This window comes from Dasypus novemcinctus, chromosome X (genome assembly GCF_030445035.2).
Source record: "Dasypus novemcinctus isolate mDasNov1 chromosome X, mDasNov1.1.hap2, whole genome shotgun sequence".
NCBI classification, from domain to species: domain Eukaryota; kingdom Metazoa; phylum Chordata; class Mammalia; order Cingulata; family Dasypodidae; genus Dasypus; species Dasypus novemcinctus.
In genome coordinates this window covers 186434109-186447314 of record NC_080704.1, presented here as the reverse complement: position 1 = coordinate 186447314, position 13206 = coordinate 186434109, and the positions used below count along the sequence as shown (strand labels likewise).

Here is a 13206-nt window from a genome sequence, read left to right as displayed (position 1 = left end):
AATTTAATGCTTTATCCTAGTGTCTTAGAATTGAAGATTGAACAAGGTCTGAACACCCCAGCCCAGACCCCCTGAATCTGAAATGATGGGGTGGGGCTGGGCAGTCTGCTTCAACAGGCCTTCCAGGGAATTCTGATGGGCCCTCAAGTGTGAGAACCACTGCTCTAGTGAGTCTCCAATACCTGTGCACAGCTGGACAGAGTTGCCATGCTCGAATCGTCCCTGGCCCAAACAAACTCATGAATAACAAAGAATGTCATCCAAGAAAAGGAAATGTGCCATCCCCTGGGATTAGGCAGGATGACAGCTATGTGTTAGTCTAGGCCAGGAGAAGTCCTGAGTTCAGGGGACCACCTCAAAGCTGCTTCCCCAGGACTGTCAGTCAGCTCAACAGTGGCTCTCCAGAGGGCAGTACTCTGTGGTTACATGCAAGAGAGCACATAGTCTAATGAGGAAGGGGCACTCATCAAAGATAATTTTCAAACTGTGTGCTACATCATGGAGGTGGGAAGGAAGCAAGCAAGCAAAGTAACACCGACAAGACTTGGTGATGTCAGGAGCAACTTTGGGGATGGGGCGGGAAGAAAAGGAACCCAGGGGAAGCGGATTTGGCTCAACTGACAGAGCGTCCGCTTACCATATGGGAGGTCCAGGGTTCAAACCCAAGGCCTCCTGGCCTATGTGGTGAGCTGGCCCACGCTCGGTGCTGCCATGTGCAAGGAGTGCCATGCAGGGGTGCTCCCCGTATAGGGGAGCCCCACATGCAAGGAGTGTGCCCTGCAAGGAGGGCCATCTCACATGAAAAAAGCATAGCTTGTCTAGGAGTGGTGCTGCACACACAGAGAGCTGACACAGCAAAATGATGCAACAAAAAGAGACACAGATTCCTAGTGCCACTGATAAGAATACAAGTGGATACAGAACAACACACAGCAAATGTACACAGAGAGCAGACAACGGGGGGGGGGAGGGGAAAGGGGAGAGAAATAAATAAAAAATAAATCTTAAAAAAAAATTAAAAAAAAAAAAAAAAAAAAAAAAAGGAACCTAGTATGACTCCAGGTTCTGGCAACATGGATTTTTCATCTAATCCTCACAAACCCCTGGGAAAGAGGTATCTAGATCCCCATTTTACAGAGGAGAGACCAGAGGCTTGGAGATGCTATATGTCTTGAACAGTCACACCTCAAACAGCAGTGGGGCGCTCCTTTCATAGGGTGCAGGTGCATGCACACACACACATATATACACTTAAAGGGCTTCTGAAACACTTTGTACATACAGTGGTTTCCTCCCTTTTGTCCAAATGTGGTTGCCATCAGAGTGATCAATGAAAGCCAAAGTGGGACAAATATTGGTATACAAGAGAATGCATTGTGGCCATCCAGCTTGTGAACCAGCAGAATCTAAAAAAAACAGAAAAAGTCAAGATCATGCTGGTGCAACACCTGAAAATACAGACAAGGCCAAAGCTAGAGCCTCATTAGAGAACCCCTTCCTTGTCTAGTCTCATAAGAGGAAAAGTAAGGAAACAACAGAAAAGCATCCACTGTTATGGGAAAGAAAAAGATAGGCTTTCACATCCTCCTCCAATACTAAGCAAAAGTCCATCAACTTGAAAAGTTTCCAATGCCAATGTTTTTCATGGGAAGTGCCTCTTGGTGTTTCTTCTCAGGAGCCAACAGTGCCCATTTTATAATTCTCCACAGAACTAAAATTAAAAAATACAACATTCAGGGGGAGTGGATATGGCTCAAGTGGTTGAGCACCTGCCTCCCACATGGGAAGTCCCAGGTTTGGTTTCCGGTGCCTGCTGAAAAAAACAAAAATGAAAAAGCAAAATAAACGAAAGAACCAACTCAGGGGAGCCGATGTGGCTCAGTGGTTGAGCACTGGCTTCTCACATACAAGGTTGTGGGTTCAATCTCCGGCCCTGGGACCTCAAAAAAATACAACATTCCACTTTCTTTTTCAAAAAGTAGAAAAAGTCATTAACATGCCCGATGCCTAGAAAGGTGCACATCTCACTGCCAGTCCCCCAGCTCCCAAAGAAAGGATGTTCTAATATCACTGACATTCTCCATAGGTATTCTCTCCAGGAGGTGGCTCATCATGATTTCAAGGGAGAGCTGGCTGCCTTAGGTATTCAGGATGCTCCAGAGGGAAGGATGTGCCATGGAGTCTGAGGAGTTCTCCCACAGAAAACCTACCTCAAAGGTAAGAAGAGGCACCACAATGGTCATCCAGCTTAGTGCCATCGTTATGTGTGTCCTTCGCTGTTCTGCAATCACATCCATGGAGCGCAGGAACAAGACGGACCACACAATGTAATAAAGGACAACCAGGCACAGGAAGGACATGAGGATCCACAGGGGGACGCACACAACCTGAAGGAAGGAGGAGATATCTCTTTAGAGCTTCCACCCAGCATCTGATGGGAGGCATGGTCTCAACCTTGCTGGGTCTCTCCAAGGTAGGACAGCACAAGACTGAAGAGAAAGGCCTGCCTGACAGGATTGCTATGAGCACAGCAAGGGAAAGAACACGCATAGTTGTGTTTCCTAAACAGCCTGCTAAGTGAGAAACGCTCCGTCATCCAGTCACTCTTCAGGCACACTGGCCTGGCACCAGGCCCTGTGCCCGTAGCTGCAGCAGACACTCCCTCAGCCTCTGCTCACTGCTGGCACCACATCTCCCCGAGGTAAACAGGACATTGCTACCACCCTGTGGACGCAGAGATCATCTCACCCTGACATGCTCTCTGTATAGGCAACATTTCCGCATCCTGCTAAAGGTACTTTGGCAGTATTTGGTAACATGTTCCCTGGAAACATCGGCCACCCAGGCTTCCACAGACCCCCTGCTAACTTGGCAGACTGATGCTGCATGCAAAATGCTGCCCCTATCCCTGTTGCCATGCCCAAGTAGGTTCTAGTGTGTCGCTGTAGGTCCAGAAAGACCCAGCCAGGACTTTGTTTCATCCTCACACAAGTCTGCAGGGTAAGCCCAGGGGCCACCATCTGACCAGGCTCTAGCATATGATGCTTTCGCCCTTCCACACTGCCCCATTGGACTACTTTCTCAGTTATGCCTTTTTACGAATTGTTATACAATAAAATTGATCTTTGCTTTTGGTGTACAGTGACTTTGAATGCGTGTGTAGATTTGGATACACAACAGTTCCTTCACGCAGAAAACCCCCTCCTGATCCTTACTGACAGCCCCCAACCCCAGCCCTAACCACTGGCAGCCACTCATCTGCTCTCTATCACTACACTTTTGTTTTTTCAAGAACGTTACATAAATGGAATCATACAGCATGCAACCTTTTGAGACTAGCTGTTCTGTGATGAGAGTGTCACTCACTGGACTTCCATTCTTGGGTGGAATGTCAGTGACCTTAACAGCCTTACTTGCTCCCTCTGGGTCATTGTGGAAAACATGTTCAGTCCTCTTCGTTTGCTGGGACCCGCCCAAGATTGGGACTTGAAAAATTTAGAGGAAACATTCAAAATTCCTAAACTATTTTGCCTGATTGTACTTTACACTAAAAATTGGGTCTTATCCAGATTTGTTGCCTCCATGTCACCACAGAAACATCCTGCTACCCAATTACCACTCTACAGATATAGCACCCAGAAGATGCAGTATGAGTACTAATGTTTTTTATTATGAATGTTTTATGAGTGACTATGGGCAGAAATTATGAGCCCCATCTGTACTAAATATGGAAGCTACTTATGTTCACTGATTTTCTTCCCTGTCTCCAAATTAATACTTTTTTAAAACTATACTTTTTATTTTGCTTTTTAAAAGGCAAGCCATGTTCACTATAGAAAATTTCTTGCCTGCAAAAGTATACATCAAGGGGAGTGAATGGAGCTCAGTTGCTGAGTACCTGCTTCCCATGTATGAGGCCCTGGGTTCAAACCCTGGTATTTACTAAAAAAAATATGCATCAAACAACAGAAAGGAAAAAAAAAGTGATCCTACCTCCCAGAGGCAATGCAACTCTTCTGCATTGGTTCTCAATCTTTTTTCTATGGATTTAATAGTTAAAACCATACTGCATTCTCAGATTTGTAGTTTGCCATTTATTTGTTCATACAGTCATTCACAGACCATTTTTTAGTAAGAGAGGTTGTAGGTTTACAGAGAAATCAAGCAGAAAATACATAGTTCCCATACAACCCCTCCCCAAACATATACAGGTTTCCCTATTATTAACACTTTCATTTAGTATAGTACCTTTGTTATAACTGATGAAACAATATTATTCTATAAATTATAGTCCACAGTTTACATTAAGGTTCACTGCATGTGCTGCACAGTCCTTTTTTAAAAAATTTTTATATTCTAGGAACATATATACAACCCAAAATTTCCCATTTCAACCACATTTCAAATAATAATTCAGTGGAGTTAATTACACTGAAAATGTTTGCTATCAACATCACCACCCATAATCAAAACTTTTCCATCATCCCCAAACAGAAACTATGTATCAATTAAACATTAACTCCCAATACCCTAACCTACCCAAGCCCCTTGTAACCAGTATTCCAGCTTCTGACTCTATGAATTTGTTTATCCTATTTCATATCAATGAGATGATAAAATATTTGTCCTTTTGTGTCTGGCTTATTTCACTCAACATGATGTCTTCAAGGTTCATCCATGTTGTCACATGTATCAGAACGTCATTCCCTTTTATGACTGAATAATATTCTGTTCCATGTATATACCACATTTTATTTATCCATTCATTTGTTGATGGACATTTGCATTACTTTCAGCTTGTGAATAATGCTGATATGAACATCAGTGGGCAAATATGTTTGAATCCCTGCTTTCAATTCTTTTGAATATAGACCTAGATATGGAGTTGCCAGGTCATTCAGTAATTCTATTCTTAACTTTCTGAAGCACCACCAAACTGTTTCCCATAGCTGCTACACCATTTTATACTGCCACCGACAATATACTAGGGTTCTCCATATCTTCTCTAAAACATTTTCTTAAAAAAAAAGAAAGAAAGAAAAAAGAGTAGCTAGTTATTCTAGTGGGCTGAAATGGTATCTTGTGGCTGATTTGCATTTCCCTAATGGTCAATGATGTTGAGCATATTTTCCTGTGCTTTTTGGCCATATATATCTTCGTTTTTTTTTTAAGGAGGTACCAGAGATCGAACCCAGGACCTCATATATGGGAAGCAGGTGCTCAACTACTGAGCCACTTCCACTCCCCAGTGAGAGTTGTTTTTTCATTTGTTTTAGGAGGTCCCAGGTTCCTCATACACGGGAAGTAGGTGCTCAACCATGTGAGCTATATCTGCTCCCCCATTTGTGTATCTTCTTTGGAGAAACGTCTATTCAAGTCTTTTGCCCATTTTAAAATTGGACTGATTGTCTTTTTATTGTTGTGTTGTAGGACTTCTTTATATATTCTAGAATATATATATTTATATATTCTTAAACCCTTGTTTTAGTTTCTTAGGTTGCTGAAATAAGATACCATGAAATGTGTTTGGCTTTAGCAATAGGAATTTATTAGCATACACACACACACTCTCTCTCTCTCTCTATTCATTTCATTCATAAAGGACTCTAGTAACAGGACTAAATCCCTTCCTGAAGGAGGTAGGTCACACCTTAACTGAATTAGACTCTTCAAAAGACCTTACTTACAATGAGCCCACACCCACAAGAATGGATTAATTTAAAGAATGTGCTTTTCTGGGGTAGATAGTTTCAAACTACCACAACCCTTACTGGATATGTGATTTCCAAATATTTTCTCCAATTCTATAGGTTTTCTTTTTTTTTTTTACTTTCATGATGCAGTCATTTGATGCACAGAAGTTTTTAATTTTTATGAGTTCCCATTTGTAGCAGTTTGATATTATTGATGAATTCCAAAAAGAAATACTGGATTATGTTTGTAAACTGATCTTTTCCTCTGGGCATATTAGATTATATTGGATTCATAGGTTTACTTGATTAAGTATTCAGGTAAACCTCTTGTGCCAGTAGGGCATTGAGCCTCCAGCCTTGGTGAGTGGGGACTCACAGATAAAAGGCATGACAAAGGACAGAGTTGGAGGGTTTTTGATGTTTGAGTTTTGATGTTTGAGTTTGATGCTGAAGCCTTAAGCTGGAGCCCCAGGAAGTAAGCACACAGAGGAAAGAGAAGCAAGCCCCAGGAAGAAAGGAACCTGAACCTAGAGAGAAGCAAGACCCTGGAAGAGAGGAACCCAGGAAGCCTGAAACCTTACAGACATCGGCAGGAATCTTGCTCCAACAAATGAAAATAGACTTTGGTGAGGGAAGTAACTTATGTTTTTTTGGCCTGGTATCTGTAAGTTCCTACCCCAAATAAATACCCTTTATAACGGCCAGCAGATTTCTGGTATTTTACATCAGCACCCCTTTGGCTGACTAAAACAGAATTTGGTATTGGGAGTGGGGTAGTACTTTTGCAAATACTGAAATGCTGAGACAGTTTTATAAATGGGTAAGGGGCATTTTTGAAGGAATTGTGAAATGCTTGATGGAAAAGGCCAAGATAGCTTTGAAGAGACTGTTGATAGTAATAATGGATGCTAAAGTGACTTTTTATGATGCCTTAGAAGTAAATGATGAAACTATTATTGGAAACTGGAGGAAAGGTGATCCGCGTTTTAAAGTTGCAGAGAACTTAGAAAGCTTAACTCCTGGTGTTTTTTGGAAGGCAGAATTTGAAAATGGCAAGCCTGGGCATTTAGCTGAAAAAGTTTCAAAGTAAACTTGGAGGATGCAGCTTGTCTTCTCCTTGGAGCTTATAGCAAAATGCTAGATGAGCGAGATAAGCTGAGAACTGAATTGTTGGGCACAAAGAAAACAGAAACTGATTCTGAGAATTCCAAGCCTCTGGAAATCAGGCTCCCAGATCAAAGAGCCCCACTGGAGGACTTAGCTAAACTTGGAACTTGTAAATCAGGATGGAAGATGCACTTATGTTGGAAAGACAACTTGTGGGAACTCTTACTGTCTGATGGCTTGGACCTCAGCTTCTTGCATGCTAAACTAAAAAGGTTTTTGAGAGAGCTGTATATTACACAAAACCATTGTCAGCCTGGACTAAAAAGGACATGGAAAGCAGAGATTGAAGGAGAAACAGCTTTAAGAGGAAAACCATGGAAGCTGAGATCTGGAATTAGGACATTACCTTGGGCCAAGAGAGGAACCCCATCCATGTGTACAGAGAGGGTGAGTTTGCCCCAGCAGTTGAAGAGGGTAGATGCTCCTGTCCGATGTTCTGGGAGAGCTTTGCTGACCTAGGGTACAGAGAGAGTGGTGCACTTTTCCCAAAGATTAGGGTGGTTAAGGCCAGCACCCCACAGGTCTGAGAGGAGTGGACCTGTCCCCCACAGGTTAGGGAAGGCCAGGTGGTCAACTTGTTGCTCTGAGAGGGTTGAGCCTGTATGCCAAAAGTTAGGGGGAATGTTGTCTTCACATCAATGTACTAGGGGGGTTAAGACTCTAACCCAAAGACTGGGTAAGGTGTGGAAATCACCCCAACACTCTTGGAGGGTGTGTAGAGCTTGGTCGCCACCCAGATGCTTGATGAGAGTGGAACCAAGAAAATGGCCTTTGGGCAAGCTGGTAGAAAGGTGGGACCCCATATGACCCCAAGGAGAAGAAACCATCTTCTTAAGAATGACTCTCAGACTCTGAAATTGAACAGAGGATTCCCTGCAGGTCTACTGAACTGTAGAGAAACCATGACTCATGTTTCCATCCCAATTTCTCCTTACTGTAATGAAAATGTTTATCCTTTGTCTATCCATTTGTGTATTGGAAGTAGATGAATTGTTCTTTAAGTTTCAGAGGTCTACAGCAGACAGGACTTTGCCCTAAGACCAACTGCATTTCTTTAAATTGATTGTGATATGATTTAGTACTTGCACTGTAACTGATTTAAGGTTTTTTTTTTTTTGAATATTGTAATGTCCTTTTGGAATTCAGAGGGTAGAGTGTAGCAGTTTGATATTACTGATGAATTCCAAAAAGAAATACTGAATTATGTTTGTAAACCGATCTTTTTCTCTGGGCGTATTAGATTATATTGGATTCAGAGGTTTACCTGATTAAGTAAGTGCCAGTAGGGTGTTGAGGCCCCACCCTTGGTGACTGGGGACTCACAGATAAAAGGCATGGCAAATGACAGAGTTGGAGGGTTTTTGATGTTGGAGTTTGATGCTGAAGCCTTAAGCTGGAGCCCCAGGAAGTAAGCACACAGAGGAAAGAGAAGCAAGCCCCAGGAAGAAAGGAATCCTGAACCCAGAGAGAAACAAGACCCTGGAAGGGAGGAACCCAGGAAGCCTGAACCCTGGCAAACATTGGCAGTCATCTTGCTTCAACACATGAAAACAGACTTTGGTGAGGGAAGTAACTTATGCTTTATGGCCTGGTATCTGTATGTTCCTACCCCAAATAAATACCCTGTATAAAAACGAACCAATTTCTGGTGTTTTGCATCAGCAACCCTTTGACTGACTAAAACACCATTTATCTATTTTTTTCTTCTGTTGCTCATGCTGTTCATGTAAAGTCTAAGAAACCATTTCCTAACACACAGTCCTGAAGATATTTCCCAATGTTTTCTTCTAGGAGTTTTATAGCTTTGGTCCTTATATTTAGGTTGTTGATCCACTTTCAGTTCATTTTTGTATAAGGTGTGAGGTAGGGGTCCACCTTCACTTTCTTGCATATGGATATTCAGTTTTCCCAGATCCATTTGTTGAGGAGACTATCTTTCCCCACTGAGTGGACTTGGCAGCCTTGTTAAAAACTAACTGGTGATTGATAAATGTAAAGATTTATTTCTCAACTCTAAATTCGATTGATTCCATTGGTCTATATGCCTGTTTTTCTGCAAGTACCAGGCTGTTCTGATTACTATGGCTTTATAATAAGTTTTAAGATGAGGAAATGTGAGTCCTCCAACTTCGTTCTTTTTTTCCAAGATGGTTTTGGTTATTCGGGGCCCCTAAACCTTCCAAATAAATTTGGTAATTGGCTTTTCCATTTTTGCAAAGTAGGACGTTGGAATTATGATTGGGATTGCACTGAATCTGTAAATCACTTTGGGTGGAAGTGACATCTTAATAATATTTAGTCTTTCAATCCATGAACACGGAATATCCTTCCTTTTACTTATGTCTTCTTTGATTTCTTTTAGCAATGTTTTATAGTTTTCTGTCTACTAGTCCTTTAACTCCCCCTCCCATCATTGGTTAAATTTATTCCTAGATATTTGATTCTTTTAGTTGCAATTGTAAACAGAATTTTTTTCTAGATTTTCTCTACCCACCACCTTGTTCAATTCACTTATTAACTCTTGTAGCTTTGTTGTAGATTTTTCAGGATTTTCTTTATAATGGGCTCATGTCATCCTCAAATAGTGTAAGCTTTACTTCTTCCTTTTGATACTTTTTATTTCTTTTTCTAGCCTAATTGCTCTGGCTAGAACTTCCAGAACAATGTTGAATAACAGTAGTAACAGTGGGATTCCTTGTCCTGTTCCTGTTAGGGGGAAAGCTTTCAGGTTTTCACCATTGAGTATGACGTTAGCTGTGGGTTTTTCATATATGCACCTTTTCATGTTAAGGATGTCTCTTATTCTTAGTTTTCAAAGTTTTTTCATCAAGAAGGGTGCTGGATTTTGTAAGATGCCTTTTCTGCATCAACTGAGGTGATCTTAGTTTTCTTCCTCCTTTGTTCTATTGTGGTGTAATATGGCATTTTTTAAAGCTGTATTTTCTTGATTTGGTACTTTCCCAGTTACTGTAACCCTTTAACTGTTTTCCAGGCTTCTGAGGAAGATGGTTATGCCAGTTTTTGCTAGTTGTTCAAAGATTCTGCAGGGGATGTGTGTGTGGGAGGCACCCTGGAGCCTCTTATGTTGCCATCTTGGTTGCCATTCCTAGTCAATTTTAACTGAAATTTGACTAATTTTAAACTTCCATTAACTGAAGTCATAGTTTAAAAGCATCACTAGCAGGCATGGAAATTAAGAACTTTTTTGAAAAGCAAGTTGGCAATGCAGTATATGAACTGAAGAACCTCAAAAAAGTTCCCATCTTCTGACCCAGTAATTCTGTTTCTGGAGTGGGAAAAAATTTTATGCACAAAAATATACAATGCAGCATGACTTATAATTATAAAACACTGGCAACAACCTAAATACTCAGAAATAAGGGATGGTTTGATAAATACATTTGAATAATATTTTATATCAATTTAACTTTAAAATTCATGTTCATAAGACCTTTTATTGGCAAGGAAAAATACTTATGATACTTTAAAACAAAAAAGTAGAAAACAGAATTTTATGTGTAATCTAATCTCCACTATCTTTATAAAACAATAAATCCCAAACAAGGAACCAGAAACCTTATTTCCCAGTGTAGAGACTATGGGTTATTCTTATTCTATTACCTCTGCTTGTCTGTCTTTTCCAAGTTTTTTAACATGGACTTGGATTACATATATAACAAAAAAAAGAAAGAGAGAAATGTTTATTTAAAATTTTAAGAGGCAGAAACATAACAAATTTACATACAAGCCATGGCCAGTGGATGATCTTGTCCAGTCTTAAGGCAATGAATATAAACTGGAGAATGTTGACAGAACACAGGATTTCTAACTGAAAATGAAGAGAAGAATTAGTTAAACAAAGCAAAAATTGTATTCAATACTAAAATTATTTGGTTAACACACTAAAAAAGTAAACACACTAAAATAAAACTTTTATTAACTTACATTGGAAATTCCTTATTTTTGGCAACAGAGGAGCAAAATATTACAGTGCCAAAGAGGAAACGGCCCATCCTCCTGCCTCTTCTATTTTGCTTGGTGGCTGCCCTACCCTTCACGCCACTCAAAGCCTAAGCACTGCCTGTGCAGATGATGGATGACCTTGTTTTCTAGTTCACCAAAAACAGCCTATCTGCAGGGGGCTCTCCAAGTTTCTTTACTGCCCCTGCAAACAAACATTTCTATCCCTAACCACCCTCATATTTCCTTCTTCTCCCAGGCTTGGCCCTGGAACCCAGTTCTCGTTCCTTTCTGACTCCTCAAAGATTTTGTCACATCAAGACCTCAGTTATAGATTCTTTACTGCATCTTTAACCTTGTCTATTCCACTTATCCTTCCAAGCAGCACAAAAACAAGTTCAACTTTTCCATTAAAAACCAAAAATATAACCTCTAAGCCAAATAAAACCTTCCCTTTCTTGATCATGTATGCCCTCTCAGCCCCAGCACTCTCCCTCTGTTAGAGCCAAGCTTTGTGAGATGGTCAGATACTTAAGCCCCTATTGCCTCACCTCCTCTTCCAAGCTCCACCCACTGATCACATGGAAACTGCTTTCATCAAAGCCACCAATAACCTCCATGGCATCAGACCACTTTTCAGTCCACATCCTACTGGGCGTCTTTGTTACATCTGATATTGTTGACCACTCCTTCTTTCTTATAACTCTCCTTGGGTTTCTAGGGCACACCATGCAATGCAGTCTTGGTGTCCTCCTACTGCTCTGATAGCTCTTTTTTGGTTTTCAATCCTGGCTCCTTTTCTGTTCCTTAAATGGTGATGCTCCCCAGGGCTTTAAACTGTCTTCTTTTCTACTCACTAAGCACATACATACTTTCCCTCACTCACTCTGCCCTGGGGGTGGGGAAGAATACATTTCACCCACACTCATGACTTGAATTACCTCCTATTGGTTGATTCTCAAATCTGTCTATATGCTATTTACTTGGCTGTCCTATAGGCACTTCAAATGAATCCAGTTCCAAATTGAGTTCATTATCCCCTTGCACCTTTAGCCCTTTCTTTCCCTCCCTTTCAATATTCACCCATCTCAGTGTAAGTTACCACAACTGCCTAATTACACAAACCGTGAACCTGGAAAGTGCCCTATATTCCTCCTCCCGAATGCTCATATCCAGTCACCAAATCTTATCCACACCATCTTCTAAAATTCTCTTGAATCCCTCTGTTCACTCTCTGTCCCAATTACTATTGCCTGGTTCAGGCTTTTCTCATCACCACCACCCCTCTCTGCCCCGACACACTTCACCAGCTCCCTTACTGGACTTCCTGTCTCCAGACTTGAAAACCCTGTTCCCAAAGCCCCTCTAAGCTGCTCTTCCTTCTGGACCCATTATTTGCCATTCTTCAATGGCTCTTCATTGCATACAGAATGAAAATCTAAACTTTTAGCATGGTCCTATGATCTGGCTCAGAGGTTCTCAGCTCACAGGTGCCTAGTGACTGAGCAATTCTTTCCTAAGTCCCTAGGCTAAAAGAAATACCTAACAGCTCTATTGAGTTAATTAGGTCTAAACTTAATAAGTATTTATGCCCTAAATAGCCATTTGAAAAAAATAATTCACATAAATCAAAAGTAAAATATTTTTATTCCATTCTTAAATAACCACAAGTAATTCTTAATGAGATGTATGCACACAATTTCCGAAACCTTGGAACCAGGTAGGACACTTTCATCTCATTACCTCTAGTAATTACCTCATTACCTCGTTACACTAGTTTTGCACAGAACTAGCTTTTTAGCACAGCAATTGCCAAAACCTAAGTTTCACAAAGATTTAACATCATCAAAAGGTATGTAGTGTGACATAATAATGAAACTGTAAACTACTTTGAGGTAGTCTGAATGGTGTCCCAGCAGATGTCAGGTATCACTGTTTTCCCCCTGCAAGCTCACCATGCTGCCCTGGCATACCTCAGCACATGCTGGGAGAACTGTATTCTGGCCCCTACTTGGCCCAACCCCTTTGAATGGTCTCCCTTTCCCCCAACTCCCACTACTTCCTCCTTTTCCCTTTATGCTCCAGTCATACTGAACTACCTGCAGGGTGTTCAGCATGACAGATTTTCTCATGCCTCTAAGCCTTTGCATGCATTATTCCCTCGGCCTGAAAATTATCACCTCCTTGCCCACCTACACAGCGCTCTCTGTCAGACCCCAACTCCCCCACATCTCTGTGACCTATCTCCAATTATCTCCTACAAACGGAGATACACCTCCTTCTGTAATACAAGATCCAAGACAGAGCTCAACTCCCAGCATGTTGCTTCTTTTCGTGGGAAGATGTGAAAGACTTACTTTTTATAGCTTTGCATTAGGGAAACACA

General features: G+C 41.2%; 1 protein-coding gene across 1 annotated transcript in view; it reads right to left on the bottom strand.

Moving 5' to 3' along the window:
- The window catches only part of TMEM185A (transmembrane protein 185A), a 61033-nt gene that overhangs the window by 1766 nt on the left and 46061 nt on the right, over positions 1-13206 (bottom strand). Inside the window, exons 4-6 of the mRNA XM_004480854.4 lie at positions 10606-10689; positions 2211-2387; positions 1283-1406 (exon numbers count right to left, since the gene is read on the bottom strand). Of these exons, the coding sequence (XP_004480911.1) occupies positions 1283-1406; positions 2211-2387; positions 10606-10689 (385 nt within the window). The remainder of the gene's footprint in view (positions 1-1282; positions 1407-2210; positions 2388-10605; positions 10690-13206) is intronic.